Source organism: Fomitopsis serialis (genome assembly GCF_022376445.1).
Source record: "Fomitopsis serialis strain Sig1Antser10 chromosome Unknown B0H18scaffold_7, whole genome shotgun sequence".
NCBI lineage: Eukaryota > Fungi > Basidiomycota > Agaricomycetes > Polyporales > Fomitopsidaceae > Fomitopsis > Fomitopsis serialis.
The window spans coordinates 92,599-110,581 of NW_025954967.1; the positions used below are offsets into that span (position 1 = coordinate 92,599).

Sequence of the window (17,983 nt, forward strand, 5' to 3'; positions counted from 1 at the left end):
TTATACATGGCCGCCGAACGACGATCTGCAAAATGGAGCCAATGCAACTAGTTCACAGTAAGACGTCTCGCGAGTGAGTTTCGATCACCAGACGTCTCATTCATATCGCTCAACAAGCCGCGCCCTGGCTGCCCGTTCGTTCTTACGAGTGGTCGACGGTCCCTGAGCCGTCGTCTGAGCGTTGATAAGCCCCGTCGGTACGTTCTATGATCGTCTTTACTGGGATTGATGTCTTATGTGTTGCCAGTGACAGTCAGGGCGCCGGAGTATACCAGGATACCTCTGCGTCTGGACCTGGCGCTATCATAGCTGTTATGCGGTCGTCCGGTGATGAACTACTTTACGACTGACGCCGTCTTGGGGAATATGCAATCCGACTGTCGCGGCACGAATCCATCGGGCAAACGCCGTCGACGTCACTGCGCTCGTCGTCGACACCCTTGTCCAGTGCCCTGCGGCCGTGTCGTACGCTCCATTCACACCGGGTTTTGGGAACTCACGCGCGTTGTTAGTCAGTCGTTGCAGGATTGACCACTCACGGGAAGTCGGGTCGTAACAGTCATGTCACAGGCTGTTGACCCGTCCACCGCGCGACGCCCCTTACTTGCCGCGTTACATCCACTAATTACTGTTAGGAGCCCTTTCAACGGCTTCGCTAGCAGCAACGTCGTGCACGACGTCCGAAAGGGTTGTCGTTATGGTTTTGTTCCCATTACGTGCACCCGGGTTCTGCTTACCCATGTGCGTTTCAGGCTGCTCCATCCGATTACCATAGACATGATCACATTCGTCGTATACTTATCCGAGGCGGTCAATGTCATGAGAAATAATAGAATGTGTGCGGCATATGTAATGTTGTACTGACTATCTGTGCTATTCTACTTCCACGCACAGTCAATCCATCGTCAGATCTATGACATCGCCATGGTAGGGCTCAGCATGAATTGGCGAGAGTGACTTCATCCTCTTGTTTGGACCTTCACCTTCCTCACGCATGCGTGTCCGTTTCTTCTCAGCAAGCTTAGCTTGGATGTCGGACAGTTCCATCTGTCTTATCTGTAGGATTTCTTGGGCCTCCTTGGCTTGAGCCTATATACAATGACTCATGTCAGCTTAACCTATACTCAGAAAAAGTTAAAACTGTAATCTTTGTGCTTACCTCCTTTTCCTTCATGTGAGCCAACAAATCAGCCTCACTTTCCCCATGTTCTGGGTGTGGAATGATTCCAATGGCCTGTAGATAGGCTTTCAGGCAGTCAATGTCCTAAAGTCATGCTCATGCAAAAGATATGCTCACTATGTGGCTTATACATGAATCTATAGATCCACCAAGGACACTCTTCATCATCCTTCCAAGTCACATGGTCATCAATGCTAGTAGGGTCTTCACTCCATTCAACACTACATACAGTTCAAAGACTACACACAACATCTAAAAGTGGCCCAACTCACCTGGTTGTGTGCATCCGACCTTTTTGTGCATCTTCAGGAATGGAGACCTGTTCCTCAAAGTGAGGAGTAGCCACAGCATGTCCAGATATCATTTTCTGTTTCTTTGAACCTCTACCCTTCACTCTCAGGATATGGAATTCAATAGTGCCCAAGTCCATCAGGTCAATGTCATTGGCATCATCTGTAACACAAGACTGAATGTCAAATCACATATGATTGGGTAAATCAAGTACCTCTTTCTTTCACAAGTTGGAAGGTGAGTTTCTTGACATTGAACATGTCTGACTTTACAGTTCCACCATGGGGTAATGTGATTGTGTAGAGTTCAGGTTGCAGAGGCTTCCCATCTACATAAACAAGGATGCCTAGTTTTTTGCCAGTCTCATTGGAGATCTCAAAGTCAAACTCTATATGCAAAAGCATTAATGTATGAGTATTTAGCACTAGCACGTTCACAGCAAAGCTACCGCATTACTTACCTTGGCCAGTTTGGCTCGGTACAACACAAGAAGTGACTTAGATAGCCGGAGACTCGGAGTGGCGGGAGCCTGAGCCTCTCTTGGCCCGGGAACCTCTCTTGCCAGTGGATCCATCCTCCCTCTGGATGATTCTCTGGTACCGAATATGTTGAAATTCTTGCAACGGCACACCCTCAGATACGATCTTAATTTCCAGAGGTTGCTCCTTGGACATCAACATAATCCGAGTGGTGCCTGAGCGACTGAGAGCGTAGTTGTGTTGTTTTTCGGGCTATTCGAGATCGACAATTTTCAGAACGTTACTACAGCTGAATGTCGCGAATCGACTCACAAGCGTGCAGATATCCGTCCGATCGAGGCGCGGAGTGGCGAGGAAGGTGAGAGTTCGGGTCAAAGGACTTCGCCACTCAATCATTCGATATGGCCCAACTTAAGCACTTGGTACTCGACGTCGTCGACGCCCAATGCCATTGCCCAACGGCGTCGAACGTACGTTCCATACCCACCTGCGCAACAAATCTGCTACCGATCCCTCCTCGCTGCCATCGAGATATGTTTAATTGTTCAGTTTCTGCGGCGACGCGTTCAGCTGATCCATGGTGGTTTCCCGCCAACACACCTGAATACGCCGCCCCCGCCGGAGTAGGCGGAATCTATGCGTGCGTAGCTGGCGTGAGCTAGAGAAGGCACTTGTGAACCCCAGCTCGGGATCCCAACGCTCGTCTGGCTGACCAGATAACGGACAAATCGGACTGCTAGGTGGCGGGCAAGAGGCCCCATCGGATGTTTGTTCTTGAGCGTACATGGGTTCAGATTTGTGCTTGCCTCTACCCGAGCACTGCACAATCCGCGAGAGCACAGAGTTACCAGCGACCTACAGTAATGCCAACGGTGGCATATAAGTTACACCCGAGCATAGTCCCTCTATCCAGCGAATTAGTACGTTTTACAAGTCATCGGACTTCCGGCTCCACGAGAGCGCCTCCTCGTATCGCCGGAGAAGTAGTCGTTCCACCCACCCACCAGCGGGGTACGCCTTCTCCCACTGATTATGTAGGTGTACCGAGAAAATGCGCCCCAGTGCTTTGTCCAGCCCGCCGCCCTCTTCTCGCCCTAGCCCCAAGGTCCATTGCCCATTCTTCGGATCGGACGCGAAGGGGTCCGGCAGTCGGTTGTCGAGCCTGCATGAACGCGCGTCGGAGAAGCAGAAGGGCAGCACCTTGAATGGAGGGACCCCAGCAGCGACGAGCCGCCGCCAGAGCTTGAGGTACAGAAGTGCGCCCCAGTCGGTCGTCCCTTTGCGTGGTGGCTGAGATGTCACCATGACGTGGAAGGCCTCGCAGAGATACGGAGAGTGTTGCCGGAAGCGCATGAGCGCGCCGTTGAAGGGCATGTAGATTTTGTCTGTAGTACACTCAGCCCACGACCATCATAGACAGAAGACTCAACGCACCATAACAGTCCCACTGCGTCACGAACTCGTGCTCGAGCAGCGGAGCCAGGTCCCGCGTGAGCAACGAGTCCATATCCACCCACACGCCACCGAAAGCCCAGAGCACGAGCAGCCTGACCAGGTCCCCGTCGATCCACGCACGCGTGTCCTTCACGCGCAGCAGATCGCTGCCCTCCAGCTCCGTCCCGCGCGCGAGCTCGCCGTAGTCCACCACCCGCAGCTCGAACGCCTCCGGAAACCGCTCGCGCCACTTCGCGAGGATCGCGTTGCCCGAGAGGTCGCCGTTCGACCACAGCACGAGCGTCGTGTGGTCCGTGTCCTGCGTCGCGAAGAAGGACTTGAGCATCCACTCCTGGCGCGGGCCAAACGCGGCGAGGTCCGTGCGCCAGTACGTGTGGTAGTACGTGCGCTCCTCGCCGCCCAGCGCGTCGAGCGGGCGCGGGCCCTGGATCGTGCCGGCGAAGTCGTAGCAGTCCATGCCGAGCCGCAGCGGGAGCCCCGCGTGCACTTCGGTCTGCTTGTGTCCGTATAAGGCCTCGGAGAGATTGTACTGCGACGAGACGCGGTCGGGGTGGAAGCAGCCTGCGAGCGGGAGGATGGGCTCGATCTCGGATTGGATCCAGTCGCGCGAGTAGAACGCGAGCTCGATGTGCGGCTCCCACACGAGCAGACCACCCAGGACAAGGAGCACCACGCAGGGAATGACGAACTTAAGAATGGTCATTACGACCGTGGACGGAGGAGCTGGTGCTTCGCGGCGAACCATCGTCGCCTCCAGGCGTGAGGAGGGGCATCCGGGATGTCTTGGTGATACGGTGTCGTGGGCGAAGAGCCCCCGCTCTCTGAACGTCGTCGCGATGTTGATTCTGAGAACGCATGGAGAGGCAGGCGGGTATAGTCGCTTCTCGACATCAGGGAAGGTCAGGATCACGCACTTCGTACTAAAGCTGTCGACCGTCCCTTCCCTGGCCCAACCAGTTCCTAGTGCTGTGCCCTAGAGCCAAGATGCCTTTGAGGTGGAATGAGTTGCGACGTAGAGCAGAAAGTGTATTGAGGTCTCGACACTTCAAGCTTCAAGCTTCAGATCTTCAAACCGGACGTCCGTTCATGTGCATGAGAGCTCCTGAGGCTGTGATGTATGCTGTGACAAGAGAGCGCTCTCGTGATGTGACCATTGCATATACGTACAGTGACACGGAAGTAATGCTATACTTCAAATCGTATCGCGCAGAGCTACTAGCTGTTTGATGTCGACCGTCGACCCATCCTTGGATCTGCCATCACTTGGCTGGAAGAGTCCCACAAGGCAGTTGCTGGTGGCCGTGGATGGTACCGTCCTCACCAAGTCGCGTGACAGTCACGCTCTACGCGTCGGTGGCTGTCGGCCAACACGGTCACGGTGGTGGCGGGTCGCGCTTGGTTCGTACATGATCGCCACAAGGACTCAACTCTAAAGTGCGAATCGTTCTCTATGCCTTGTGCACCTGCTATCTATCTCAAGCTGCTCTGGTATAGCTCGGTGAGTTCGTTGACGACAGATATATGCGTACAAATGTGCATCATGTTGCACCTCTGACTGGACCACTTAGCAGCATTGACGAGACTCGGAGTTACGCATGCATGGTAACGGCCTGGAACTGAGTGTCGCCATACTCCTCCGGGTCGAGAAGAAGTCACATCGTTTCCAAAATGAGACATCGCGACTGTGAAGTGTTCATTAATGCGATGGCCAGGTGCTAGATGAACACAATGTCCACATCGAGGGTAATGTCGTAGACTGTTACGTTGCTAGCGATTCTGGCAAGGTGTGTGCATGCATGTGGCCATGTATGAGCGTCACGATGTACATGTACTGACTCATGTGCACGAGGTATTCGAAGTTTTGTGCAACAATCATTCCTCCGAGCATATATCCGTATGGACCGCTGTCGACGGCCAGCAGTTTCCTAGGGCGATGGCCATGAAGGCAGGAAATATGGACAGGAAAATGACTTGCGAAGATGGCAAGAATGGGACTAGATCATTGATGTTCTCGAACATCCCTATCACAGGCATGATTCTCATCTCATTGTCAACGTGTTTCTCAATGAGCGTGTCAGATGACGATGATGCTGCGAGGGAGATGTCCTGTGGCAGTGAACTTGGTACAATTCAGGTCAAGATTGTACGTTCAATATTCAAGAAGAAGACGTCATGGACAGCTCCCACCGTTGCAAAAGCGCAGAATCTCGAGCCTATCCATGAGACTGCTAAGAAAGGCGGTTTGCATTGCGTCTCGTGAGTCGGCAGTCTGCTACAATATATTTGATACTTGCCATCGTGTTCTGACCACCTCAGTTTCGGAGCGACAATGCCTGTCAAGAAACCTCGTAATAAGCTTTTGCGGGTCTCGCGCATCGACGATTGGCAAGCACCCTACATTACTTTCAATTTCCGCTATCGACCTCGTGGTGAGTCGCTTCACTTCCCATGACTTCCCGCTGAGAATATTCACTCTGTGCCAGCGATTCTTCAAGCGCATGGCATCATAGAATCCCTTCCCCTCGACCAGCCTCGCGTTGACCCATACGACAATGCACTCGCAGGAGGTGCCCCATCGCCAGCCCGCCTGACGTTCCCAACGCGACTCGTCGTAAACGACGAGACAGGCCTTCTCCTCCAGACGTGCCGCAGAAACGGCCGCGTCAAGATGCTGGTCCATCCTTTGTGATTGCGGGTTCTCCCGCAGAAGATGCTTTGCTTGGCGGCGATCAGGAGGATGAAAAGTTGCCTCTGTTCAAGGACGAGGAGGACGAGAGTGCAGACGACGCGGACGCGATCGAGGTGCGTTCTCACGCAACTCAGCCTATGCTTCACCGTGATCTCACGTACAACACACGTTTCAGGCTCAGATACAGGCTTTACGACAGCGGCTTGATCGAACCAAATCGAGGAAGACTCGACGAAGCCAATCTCGATTCGTCAAGAGAGAGACGTCTCCCATTCGGGTAGGCGGGTTCAACGGCGGTGTCATAGACCTGACGGATGACTGAGGTTTGCGGTCGTATGTGCATGGACTCAGAAGTTTCTTTACCTCATGGCTGAGTACTTAATCCGGTCTTATGGTTTGTTTCAAAGTGTCAGCGTTTCCAGTACATATATCAAGGAAGTAATGTGAATCTTGCTCGATGCAGATACCGTGACGAGACCACTGCAGGTAGTCGCGTGACTCTCACTCTCTACACGGTTCACCGCGGCGCACCGCGTTCAGGCGCAGCGGTCTCACTTCCTCTGTAACCATATGCGACCGCATTCCCACACTCCATTGAGACACATTCACTGCACGCACGCCTTTCAATGCACTGCATCCAAGTACTCGGCACCTAGCTACCTGCTACCAGTGCCACCGGTATAATTCCCATTACATACTAAGGGTCACGCCGCTTTTGGCTCAGGTCGAGCCCACGCCACTGAGTAGTAGTACCATTGTTGCAAGACAAACGCGCCAGCTGAAATAGCAGCGCGCATCTTGCTTTCCTACATCCACTGGCCAGCTGAGGCTGTAAGTAGTGACCGACTGGGTGAGTCCGTCAATTGCATACAATCTCACCACACATTGACAAGCCTCCACTTCGAATCCACATCTACTAGTCACGGTAGTAAACACTCAGTTCATTCGCTCAAGCCCAATTGCCGCGCGCGCCACTTTGCCACCACCACTCGTTTGACTGTCGACGAATGTGTGTTCGCTCACAATGAGACACCGCGACTGTGAGATAGCCATCACATGTGACGGCAAGCGTCTCGAAGAGTACAATGTCCAAGTGGAGGGAAATGTTGCCGAGTGCTATATAGCTAGCGAAAGTGACAAGGTATATCTGTTCAGCACGTTCGAGATGCGATGATACTCAGGACAATTTATATCATGAGGTTTTCGAGATCAAGTGTAGCAACCACTTCTCGACGTATTTCTCCGTGCAGACTACTGTCGATGGCCAGCAGTTCCCAAGACGGTTGAGCGTCAAAGCGGGATTCAAGAATGAAACTCTGGAGTGCGCCGATGGTGACGGGTTCAAGCCGTTGATGTTCTCGAGAATCTGTGTAACAGGTCTGAGCCTTCACAAGTTAGGATAGTCGTCCTGACTCACTGATGTCATAGATGACGACAATGCACCGAGAAAGTCAAGCTACGCCGACAGCCTCGGTTTGATTGAGATACGCGTTGTCCGTGCAACGATCGAGAAGGCGGTGCCCTGGACACCTCCGCCGGGTCCGGGTCCAAAAGCTATTGGCCCTATTCATGAGACAATGAAGAAAGGTGGGATGCACTGTGTATCGTGAGTGTGCATCTCTGTGATTATAACACATTTGAGTCTGAATTGCTTAGCTTCGGAGCGACACAGCGACACAAGAATATTCCCGAGCTTGTAGTACCCTCGTACATTGACCAGTGGTCTGCGCCATACATAATCTTCAAAATCCGATACAAACCTCTTGGTAAGTAGTCGAGCTCGTTGACGCTTGTGATCCAGTCTCTCATTCCGACCCCCAGTGATACTCCAGGCGCAAGGCATAGTAGAACCTGCAGTGGACCAGTCACGCCGTGCTGGGCCATCTAGAAATTCGCCAGTCGTGTCGAACCCATTATCGCCAGAACGGGAGGCTGCAAACGGTGCTCGGCGTCGCGACGCACATGATGCCTCTGATTCCGACCGTCCTCGGAAACGGGCTCGTAAGGATGGGTCGTCAGCGTCTCCGAGCTCGTCCAAGGGAGAGGGTGATGATGGCGACGACAACCTCACTGCGCTCCAGGTACGTGCCCTCGCATACCTGGCGATGACAGAACTGCAACGGCGGTATGCCTCGCAGGCCCAGATGCGTGCCATACGACGCAAGATCACCAAAGCTCAGATACGGAAGATCCAACGTGACCAGTCAACCGGAATCAAGCGGGAGGAGTCCCCTATCGATGCTGGGGAGTTTCACGGCGGCGTCATCGACTTGACGGAGGACTGAGGCTCAGTGCGTTCGCATGCGCGCGGCGTGTCCTCAAGAGATTGTATCCGCTGGTGCTCATCGCGGCAGTCGTATGACTCGCTATGTCTTCAATAATCCGTGCTTTCGTGCGCCGTGACCCCTACGCTGGTAGTGTATTGGTCGTGAGCGTGATGCTAGGCCGGGGAGCGGGCCCATACTTTCATCATGTCGATTCTTTTTGGCCCTTACAGTACTTCCGTCGTCGTATCAGTCAGTGGTGATACACATATGGTATTCCGGTACATAATGTCCTCATGCACGCCTAATAGGTCCATTCTCAGTACATGCTAAGCCAATCCTGACAGCACGAACACGTACCTACTCGTATTGCTACTATCTAGAGCGTTGGCTCGGCCCTCGCGGACAATAAAAGGATTCAAACAGAAAGTTCTGTTCTCAATATATTGAACAAACCAAATCTAATACCATCTGGCCCGTCGAAGTCTCAAGCTCGTCAAAGCTTCTGTGTGCAAGGGAGGTACACAGCGCTGAATTTAGCCCGGCATGACCGGACGAGGCTGACTGACAGCGTCTGTGGCTTCACATCTTCAAGGCCCTGCAACGCGCCACAAGCCCAGGCGAGTGGGGCAAGGACTTCATGGCGGAATCAACATGGAGGAAGAGGAGGAGGGAATTGGTTTTTGGTGCGGTCCCAGGTGTAGGTGGTGCCTCGGACCTCCAGGAGCCTCCAGGCCCCATATTCACGCCTCGATTTCGAAATGGGTGGCAGTGTTGATTGGTATTAGTAACCGGTTAACCGGTAACCAGGCTACATATGGAGTTGTTCTTCATTAAAAGTTACAGGCAGTCAGTATTATGTAAGTACTCTAGATAGAGTTGTCTTTCCGATAACTCACAGCGCGTCATTACCGACATTGACTTAGCGCCCGAAAACATCCAACTATCCTATGACGCGACCCGTTCCCAACCATGATCCCGCCCCGCTTGAATCCGTTTGAGTTCTGGCCGCGAACGTTGCGCTCTGACTGCTCTGGATCTGCACGTATTAGGGCATCCCAACTCATCGCCTTTATCTGAATTGCGATAGGTCCGCAGCTCACGAAAGCAGGATTACTGTAACCCGGAGCGCCGGCTATAGTTAGCATCACCCACTCGACCCCCACGGGCAGCGTAATCGAGTGACGACTCCGAGCCACGCCGACACGGCTTGTCCGCGGCTCGTCTCTACCCGCTGTTTTCTATCCACCCGTAAGTCGCGCAGTCTCACTTCAGCCTCAGCTTCAGCAGTCATCTTCATCTCATCCCCCACGACCCGTCAGGCTTCACGACCATTCTCACGACCCCCTGCGAAATAAACGCACAGCAGACGACGACGATCGCACGACCTGAATGTCCGCGAGCAGAGTAGAGACGGTGGAAAGGCCCCGGAGAGAGACACCCGCAGATGTGAGGCATTCCCAGTTTTTGGCAAGTGCTCCGTCTAGACTCGCCCTCTGCTTCTCACACGGCAGCAGCAGGTCAAAACGAGCCACTTTCTCAAGAAGGTGTCCAACATCCGCAGCGCGCGCCGGCAGAGCACCGATGGCAAGCACCTCGGCGTGCCCGACAAGTTCCAGCGCACGACGCGCTCCATGGACCTTGGCCCGAAGGACCTCGCCGTGCTCACGAGCCACCATACCTCCGTCCATATGAGCCGGAACTCGGATACTCCCTCCCCGAGCGGCCGCTCTTCCGAGAACGGACCCGAGTCTCACGTCGAAGACCCCGTTGCACAACCGCATACCGGCTCGCCACGACCCACCCCCGAGGCGGTCTCGATCAGCATGCCTGCCAGTCCACGGCTCTCCGAGGAGAGCGGGGTGACCTCACAATCGCGAAACACGCCCTCGGGACCCACAACATCAACGCACGACTTGTCATTTCTGACGGATCCAGACGGACTACTACATGCACCTGTGAGCAATTCGGCTTCCACGAGTCTAGACACGATCGACACAGAGACAGGCCCTCCACATCTTACCTCTGCGGCGCGGCGGGAGGCGGCCTCGAACACCACACTAGCCAGTCCACAGCTTTCCGAGGAGAGCCGAGTTACTCCTGAAGAGCTCACAGCATCGTCGCATGCTCTATCGCAGCCGGCGGACGTAGTACGGTCATCCGTGGGCAGCCTGGCTGCTCCAAGTCAAACGACAGTCAACGCGTCCGCTATGGTCGCACCGGTGACGTCCGAGTCCAACTCAGCCCTTGCAGTAGCGACCAGACATGTCCCACTTGCGTCCGGACAAATCTCTCCAGGTCTGTCCGATCGACGCGACCTCGCGCCGCGCCTTGCGACGCTACCGCCCCCCATGATGGCCAGCTACATGGCGAAGGGGAGTGCACGCTTGACGCCCTCCATCGCCTCACGGCAGCCCCCGATGCCGGTCCTGAGTCTGCCGCCGCTCCCACCCGTTGCTCCTTCCCAGCAGCCTCAGCGGCCGCGCCAGGGAGCTCCGCTGCGAAGCATTCCCGCGCTGCCCATGCGCGGCCCGAGTGAGGCAGATGAGGCAGACCACGACAACGCAATGCTGGAGGAGGAAGACGAGGACGAGGAGGACATGGACGCGAGCCCGGGTACTGATGCGGAGGGCGCGGCCAGCGACGACGAAATGGAAGACGGCACCGAAATGGAATCGTCTGAAACGCCTCGGTCACGTGGCGATCGCGCAGGCGGGCTTCCTCAGATCGAAGCCTCCCGCCTGCACGCGGAAGTCACCGAGTCGCTTCGGACCACCGTTTATTTCACCCCAAAGCCAGACGGCCAGGCCACCCCCCGCCTCCGTCCTGGCTCGTCCTCCTCCTCCGCGACAGACTATTTCTCCTCCAAGCGGCGCAACAGCATCAGGCAGCAGCACGACCGCCCCGACTCCCCCGTGCGCACCCCCCGCCCCGCCGACTTCATCGGCTCGCCCACCCTGCGCACCCCGGCGCTGGGGCATGCACAAATTGCTGGTATGCCACCAGGCTCTCTCGGACGACCGGGATTGTACCACCTCGGCTCACGGAGTATGGTCGACCTCTCCTTGTCGAAGAAAGGCAAGGAGACCACCACGTCGCCATCGATCACGGCCGACCCTGTTGCTGGGAGGCGCAAGAGCAAACCGCTGCCAGGTGCGCCGACAATACATGAGGACGAGCATAGCACGCCCAAGCCCCCGAGTGTCCCGCAAGACATCTTCCCATCGACGCCGACGCTGCGCAGGCAGCGGTCGATGCCAACATACAAAGTATCGTCCGATCCACCACCGTATCCATCCTTCCATCCTCGTTGGGCTGGTCCTATGGTGCTGCCGAGAGATGAGGAGGGGATGGAGCGCCTACCTCCGTACTCGAACGCTGTCTACCTCGCGGCCGTCATACCCCGCAAGGTGGAGTTCACCTCGCCTGGCGTTCAGGCGAAGGATCGCAAGTGGCGGCGAGTGCTTTGCGTGCTCGAGGGGACCGCGTTCCGCGTGTACAAGTGCCCGCCTAGCATCGCGGGCGTCAGCGCGATCGAGTCGTGGTGGGAGAAGAAGGTCGGCGTAGGCGACATCACTGTCGTGAACACCGGTGCGGTGACACAGTCGGGGATCAGGGTGAGTGCGGTGAGGGGGCGTGCAGACAGTGAGAGAGCGGGAAAAGAGGATACGGACCCGGCGAGCCCAGATCCTAACACACGGGAGAGCGAGCCGCCACCGGCACAACAAGCACTTCCACCGTCGCGGTCAAAACTTCGTCTTCCGGGCAGCTTGTTGCACCCCAACCGGTCGAATACCTCAAGGACGAACTCGACACCGAGCCGTCTGAGCGTGTCTAGCAGCCAGTCTAGCAACTCGAGCCAGTTACAGACACGGCGGAGCACGGACCCCTCACAAGACGACCATTCGTCGATATCTGTGGTTGCGCGCGCGTCAAGCGACGCACTTTCGTCGCGGCGGACGAGCTACGTATCATCGAACGCGCCGTCGCCTCGGAGCGCGACGTTCACTCGGCCCACGGCGGGCTCGCCGCCCGCGAGCGACAGCACGTCGTCCTTCTTCCGGTCGCGCATACTGCACACCTCGCCGCCCGACGCGGGGCCGAAGCAGCCGCCGGAGCCGAACCCGAAGGACCTGATCCGGGCGTACACGCTGCAGAACGCGGAGAGCGGATTGGCGAGCGACTACGGGAAGCGCAAGAACGTGATCCGGGTGCGGATGGAGGGCGAGCAGTTCTTGCTGCAGGCGCCGGATGTGGCGGCGGTGATCGATTGGATCGAGGTGGGTGCTGGTCGCGCTTCCGTGGTGCGAGAAGGCGTGTCTGACGGGCCGTGTGCAGGGTATCCAGGCTGCGACGAACATTGCGCTTGATCTGGATGAGCGGCCGATGCCTAAGGGCCCGATGTTCCCAAGGTATGTTCGGTACTGCGGTTATGTGAGTGTGATAGAGCGCAGACTGACGCGGTGGTACTGCCCAGACGACGCAGAAGGAGACCACGCCCTCAAGGTGTCGCGGGCTCTACAGCCACTGCCACCGCGAATGCATAGTCAAGGGGTCGTTTGCATAACTTTGCATCAGTGTCGTTGTCCCATGTTCTGTGTCTGCTCTATCTGCGCTCGTGTGCTCGCCCATATTAGAACAGAACATTCTGCGAAACCTATCCAGGTTCCCATCCATCCTCCACCCGCATACCCTGCATCGCTAGTCTTGCGTCTCGTGACGACTGCGCACGTTTTTTGTTCCTTTGGATACATTCTCTTTTCATTACTACGACTGGATGTGTGAGATAGCAGTTACTGTACTATACTGGTGTGCAAATAATGCCTCTCCCTTCAAACGGGCGGGGTTCTGTAGTTTCCATGTGTCCTCCTCGATCGAGGAAGACGTACTCGGCTGCAGATGGCGCTCGTTGTCCATCAAGGTGTGACTACCGTGACTGGGTGGTGACGGTCACTGCGTCGACTAGCGAATTCACGCCTTGCAGCAAGCCTGCCTCCTCAATTTCCTCGCCAGCGAGCACGTCCCCACCGTCTCCCACCACCTTTACTCGCCCGCTCGACTCATCTGTCTCTGGGTCACTTCTCCACAAACGAATCACTCGTGGTGACCTCTTGACATAGAACATCACCGCCTCAAGAAGCAAAAACCCCGCTATACTCTCAACCACATAGCCCCCTGCTCCAAGCATCTCCTCCTCTCTACCATGGCCCAGCAAGCACGCCCATCCTCCTCCACATCGTATGTTTCATGCTATCATTTTTGGTATTCAGTGAGCAGAGGTAACGACGACGACGCAGAGATGGCTGGAAAGCGAGCCTCCGCCCTCCACCCAAAGACAGCCGCCCACAAACTGAGGATGTCACCAACACGAAAGGCGTCGACTTCGAGGACATGTACCTACGACGGGAGCTGCTCATGGGTATCTTCGAGGCCGGCTTCGAGAGGCCGTCACCCATCCAGGAGGAGGCCATCCCCATCGCCCTCGCGAAGCGCGACGTGCTCGCGCGAGCCAAGAACGGCACGGGCAAGACCGCCGCGTTCGTCATTCCGTCTTTGCAGCAGATCGACGTGAACAGGAACAAGATCCAGGCGCTGCTCCTCGTGCCGACGCGCGAGCTCGCGCTGCAGACCGCGCATGTGTGCAAGATACTCGGCAAGCACATGGGCGCGCAGATCATGGTCACCACCGGCGGCACGACGCTCAAGGACGACATTATTCGTTTGTCGGAGTCCGTGCACGTACTCGTCGGCACGCCCGGTCGGATATTGGACCTGGCGGGCAAAAATGTCGCGGACCTCAGCGAATGCCCGGTCTTCGTCATGGACGAGGCGGACAAGCTGCTCTCGCCCGAGTTTGCACCAGTCATGGAGCAGTTGCTTTCGTATCTGCCGAAGGACCGCCAGGTTATGTTGTTCAGCGCGACGTTCCCAATGATTGTCAAGGACTTTAAGGTTCGTTTTCGTGCGTGCGCCTAGTACCTGTGCTGTGCTAACGTCTTTGTAGGACAAGCACATGAAGCATCCCTACGAGATTAACCTCATGGATGAGCTGACCCTTCGTGGTGTAACACAGTACTACGCATACGTCGAGGAACGACAGAAGGTCCACTGTCTCAACACACTGTTCTCGAAGGTGCGCAAAGCCCCTGTTATACCAGCTGCTCGTCTGATCCTCGTATAGCTGCAAATCAACCAATCCATCATCTTCTGCAACTCCACGAACCGGGTCGAGCTGCTCGCCAAGAAGGTCACCGAACTCGGGTACTCATGTTTCTACTCGCACGCGAAGATGCTCCAGTCTCACCGCAACCGCGTGTTCCACGACTTCCGTAACGGCGTATGCCGCAACCTCGTCTGTTCCGACCTGCTCACGCGTGGTATTGACATCCAGGCGGTCAACGTCGTCATCAACTTTGACTTGCCGAAGAACTCGGAGACGTACCTCCACCGGATCGGTCGCTCCGGACGGTTCGGACATCTTGGTCTCGCGATCAACCTCGTCACGTACGAGGACCGATTCAACCTGTACAAGATTGAACAGGAGCTCGGCACGGAGATTCAGCCCATCCCCCAGAGCATTGACAAGGGCCTGTACGTCGCGCCGGGTGCGTCTGACGATGCTGAGCAGCAGCAACAGAAGGCGCGGGCAACGCCGGCCCAGCCGCGCCAGGCCGCGCCTCAACCTACACTCCCCCAGCAGCAGACACAGGTACAGCCGCAAGTCGTGTACTCGAGCAGTCCTCGACCGGTCGTGGCGAACGGGAACGGCGTGCCACCGGCCCAGAGGGCGCCATATCGTGGCGTGCCGGTCGCGCGATGAGCCCTTTGGCGTCGCCGTCTTGGTCTCGTCGGTTACGTCGTGAGGGGTGGTTGGTAGGTGAGGGCCCTGGGCGGATGGGCGGAGCGGAGGAGGGGGTGCGTCAAGACCGACTTTGCGAATCCATCTGTCTATACCTTCACACGGACTATCGCTCGGGGGAGGGGTTCTGTACAACAAACAACATCTGCAACGACTCCCATGGCTACAACACTGGCCGCCACCGTCCTCGGTCGAGTCGCCTCGCCTCACCGCCGATACACATACAACGTCCGCCGTGCCTGTCGCATCCACATGTGCGCAAATGTTTGCTGTCTGTTTAGTTTATCTACCGTATAGGTCCGCTCGTCTCGCTACCTTCTATCGCTATTACTACTACTACATACTTGCCTGTCCCCCTCACCCCTCTCCCGATGTTGGTAGCCCTGATGATTGCTGTAGGTGGAATGGATGTCGCAGTTGGTCTTTGGCGGAGATTTGCGGAAGTGCGTGTGTCACTGGGGCCTCTGAGTATGTGCTGCACTCCAACTGGCACATACATAGGAGCTTTGACGATAGACACGGCGATACACGTCAACTATGTGGTATGGTGGGCAAGAAGCTGAGTTTCATGCGAGTTTCATGGACCGACACAGGAACCAGGAGGTTATTCATTACAGGAAGACCAGGACGATGACAGCCTGTTTCCAGACATGAGGTCATTATCGATTCTTATGTACCGGACTACCATTACTTATGTATATCCAAGACTGTTGATTAGACGGGAACACTGTAGAAGCCAGTATGAAGGAGGGAGGGGGGATTATGGTGAGCGTGTGGCTCTGCTGCCTGCCCAGCATCACGCTCACGACCAATACCCTACCAGCGGAGAAATCACGACGCACGAAACATCGAAGACATGACAGGTTGTACGACTGCCACGACGAGCTCAAGCGGATCTAGTCGCTTGAGGGTACGCCGCGCACCTGCGACCGCACTGAGCCTCAGTCCTCGGTCAAGTCTATGACGCCCCCATCAAAGTCCCCGACCTCGATAGGAGATGGCTCTCGCTTGACTGCGCTTGATTGACCACGCTGGCTCTTCCGTATCTGGGCTTTATTGATCTTGCGTCGTATAGCCCGCATCTGCGCCTGCAATCATACCGTCGTTGCAGCTCCATCATCGACCGGTATGCGAATAACACACCTTGAGCGCGTCCAGATCCTCTGCATCATCTTCATCCTCGCCCTTTCGAGCACGCGGCTTGACGTCTTCTGTCCCGTCCACGGTCAGCGGGTCTTCCGCGGAGGAAGACGAGCTCGAAGACGACGACTCCTCGACCCGACGCGGCCGTTTTCGAGGCGGGTAAGAATCGGCTTGTGCATTCCGACGCGGAGCCGCGTTTGCAGCACCCGGCTCTGGCGATGGGCTGTTCGGTGCGACTGACGAGTTGCCACCGGACGGACCGGCCTGCGGCTGGGCTACCGGTTCTACTATGCCTTGCGCTTGAAGAATCGCTAGAGGCTGGAATAAGAAATCTTGACTAAGAGCATCAGAGAGTTCTTTCTCTCACCATGAGGTCTGTAGCGAAATTTGAAGTGAACATAGGGCGCAGACCATTGGTCGGTGTACAAGCATTGTATAACATCCCCTGAGTATTCTATACGTTGTTTCTCTCCGAAGCTGAGAATTCAGAGTTCAGTATGCAACCGGTGCCGGTGATGACCCGAATGACGCATACTCACGATACACAGTGCATGCCCCCTTTCTTCACGGTCTCATGGATGGAGCCGAAATTCTGCGGATCCAAACCTGATGTGGTCCAGGGCATCCTTTTCTCGTATATCGCGCGGACGACATGTATCTCTATGAGACCAAGGCTGTTGGCGTTGCTCAGCTCTCTTGCGGCATCGTCGCCATCTGAGGTACAAATTCAGGATCGAATCTCGACACTCTGTGAGAACTAGACCTGTGACGCAGAGCCTCGCGAACTTCACAGGTCTGACCCAGTGACCATCTCCGCAGTCAAGTAAGACATCTTTCTTGTCTGCGTCCATCCATGTCCCTCTTGGGAAGGGCCGGCCATCGACAGTAACGCGCACAGCGAAGGATGTCGCAGTGTGATTGGTAAAGCGAATGTTGAACGCCTGTTATGAGCAGTTATGGCCATCGTGACAACGGACTTGGTGTCAAGTCGACGCACCTTGTCAGATTCGCTGGCTGTATAACATTCAGAAACATTTCCCTCCACTTGGATATTGTGCTCTTCGAGCTCCTTGCCATCGCATTTAATGAGTACTTCAAGATCGCGGTGCCTCATCCTAAATCGAAGGCCGGTTGACGGTGCGAGGTGTGGCGGTAAAGTCGAGATTATTGGCTCTAAGCGGTCGTACTGAAGGTTCTTTGTAGGATAGTGGTTCCATATGGCTTGAGCGGTGACTACATGCGCGCGATCGAAAGACTCACCGAGAGAGTCCAAGTGACCTTGGAAAGTAGCGGATACGAACCCGAGATGTACCGTTCTACTCCCAGCAACACGTATTTGTTCTTCAAGACCGAGAGTACTTGGTGCGCGAGCTCGCCATCAAACCGGCGTGACTAGGAAGGAAATAGTAGCGGGGAACAGTATTTCTTTCAGAGTTTTAGGCAAATCCTGGAATCGAAAATACGCACGTACCTCGAAGTGGTTGTTAGCCTCGCAGCGATGAGTTGTGAGTTGACTTACAAGCAGCGTTGAGTCGGCGTGAGCCCCCGTTCGACCATGTCACGGTCTTGACTCGTCACGGCCCCTTTGCGTCCATCGACACGACGTGACCGAACACAGTTCGT

At 55.7% G+C, this 17,983-nt stretch overlaps 8 protein-coding genes across 8 annotated transcripts; 4 read left to right on the top strand and 4 right to left on the bottom strand.

Moving 5' to 3' along the window:
• Positions 1 to 841: 841 nt before the first annotated feature.
• Positions 842 to 1,245, bottom strand: B0H18DRAFT_981862 (uncharacterized protein). The gene is made up of 2 exons (XM_048044502.1): positions 1,160 to 1,245; positions 842 to 1,089 (listed from the first exon to the last, which is right to left on the bottom strand). Exons 1-2 carry the CDS (start codon positions 1,172 to 1,174, stop codon positions 895 to 897), a joined length of 210 nt encoding a protein of 69 aa, XP_047897993.1. The 5' UTR covers positions 1,175 to 1,245; the 3' UTR covers positions 842 to 894.
• Positions 1,246 to 1,422: 177 nt separating this feature from the next.
• B0H18DRAFT_981864 (uncharacterized protein) lies at positions 1,423 to 2,039 on the bottom strand (the record flags this gene model as incomplete). Its single annotated transcript, XM_048044503.1, has 2 exons — positions 1,423 to 1,859; positions 1,932 to 2,039. A coding segment is annotated over one exon (156 nt), but the record flags the coding sequence as incomplete, so codon positions are not given.
• A 638-nt stretch (positions 2,040 to 2,677) lies between these two features.
• Positions 2,678 to 4,596, bottom strand: B0H18DRAFT_981866 (glycosyltransferase family 32 protein). Its single transcript, XM_048044504.1, has 3 exons — positions 4,320 to 4,596; positions 3,385 to 4,250; positions 2,678 to 3,335 (listed from the first exon to the last, which is right to left on the bottom strand). Exons 2-3 carry the CDS (start codon positions 4,106 to 4,108, stop codon positions 2,878 to 2,880), a joined length of 1,182 nt encoding a protein of 393 aa, XP_047897995.1. The 5' UTR covers positions 4,109 to 4,250; positions 4,320 to 4,596; the 3' UTR covers positions 2,678 to 2,877.
• A 187-nt stretch (positions 4,597 to 4,783) lies between these two features.
• Positions 4,784 to 6,556, top strand: B0H18DRAFT_981869 (uncharacterized protein). The gene is made up of 9 exons (XM_048044505.1): positions 4,784 to 4,903; positions 4,974 to 5,094; positions 5,118 to 5,189; positions 5,255 to 5,435; positions 5,484 to 5,661; positions 5,722 to 5,834; positions 5,889 to 5,997; positions 6,033 to 6,207; positions 6,270 to 6,556. The coding sequence occupies exons 2-9, from the start codon at positions 5,074 to 5,076 to the stop codon at positions 6,414 to 6,416; spliced, it is 996 nt and encodes a 331-aa protein (XP_047897996.1). The 5' UTR covers positions 4,784 to 4,903; positions 4,974 to 5,073; the 3' UTR covers positions 6,417 to 6,556.
• A 562-nt stretch (positions 6,557 to 7,118) lies between these two features.
• Positions 7,119 to 8,379, top strand: B0H18DRAFT_1115135 (uncharacterized protein; the record flags this gene model as incomplete). The annotated part of the gene is made up of 6 exons (XM_048033219.1): positions 7,119 to 7,235; positions 7,294 to 7,471; positions 7,523 to 7,700; positions 7,751 to 7,860; positions 7,916 to 8,175; positions 8,233 to 8,379. The coding sequence occupies 6 exons, from the start codon at positions 7,119 to 7,121 to the stop codon at positions 8,377 to 8,379; spliced, it is 990 nt and encodes a 329-aa protein (XP_047897997.1).
• Positions 8,380 to 11,021: 2,642 nt separating this feature from the next.
• On the top strand, positions 11,022 to 13,216 carry B0H18DRAFT_928162 (uncharacterized protein). The gene is made up of 3 exons (XM_048041668.1): positions 11,022 to 12,638; positions 12,697 to 12,770; positions 12,836 to 13,216. Exons 1-3 carry the CDS (start codon positions 11,028 to 11,030, stop codon positions 12,903 to 12,905), a joined length of 1,755 nt encoding a protein of 584 aa, XP_047897998.1. The 5' UTR covers positions 11,022 to 11,027; the 3' UTR covers positions 12,906 to 13,216.
• Positions 13,217 to 13,236: 20 nt separating this feature from the next.
• B0H18DRAFT_600745 (P-loop containing nucleoside triphosphate hydrolase protein) lies at positions 13,237 to 15,329 on the top strand. The gene is made up of 4 exons (XM_048038729.1): positions 13,237 to 13,596; positions 13,656 to 14,310; positions 14,363 to 14,491; positions 14,540 to 15,329. Exons 1-4 carry the CDS (start codon positions 13,562 to 13,564, stop codon positions 15,176 to 15,178), a joined length of 1,458 nt encoding a protein of 485 aa, XP_047897999.1. The 5' UTR covers positions 13,237 to 13,561; the 3' UTR covers positions 15,179 to 15,329.
• A 413-nt stretch (positions 15,330 to 15,742) lies between these two features.
• B0H18DRAFT_981887 (uncharacterized protein) lies at positions 15,743 to 17,787 on the bottom strand. Its single transcript, XM_048044506.1, is given in 8 exon segments — positions 15,743 to 16,307; positions 16,353 to 16,355; positions 16,366 to 16,671; positions 16,728 to 16,837; positions 16,900 to 17,074; positions 17,124 to 17,301; positions 17,358 to 17,546; positions 17,621 to 17,787. 7 exon segments carry the CDS (start codon positions 17,472 to 17,474, stop codon positions 16,159 to 16,161), a joined length of 1,038 nt encoding a protein of 345 aa, XP_047898000.1. The 5' UTR covers positions 17,475 to 17,546; positions 17,621 to 17,787; the 3' UTR covers positions 15,743 to 16,158.
• Between the last annotated feature and the right edge of the window lie 196 nt (positions 17,788 to 17,983).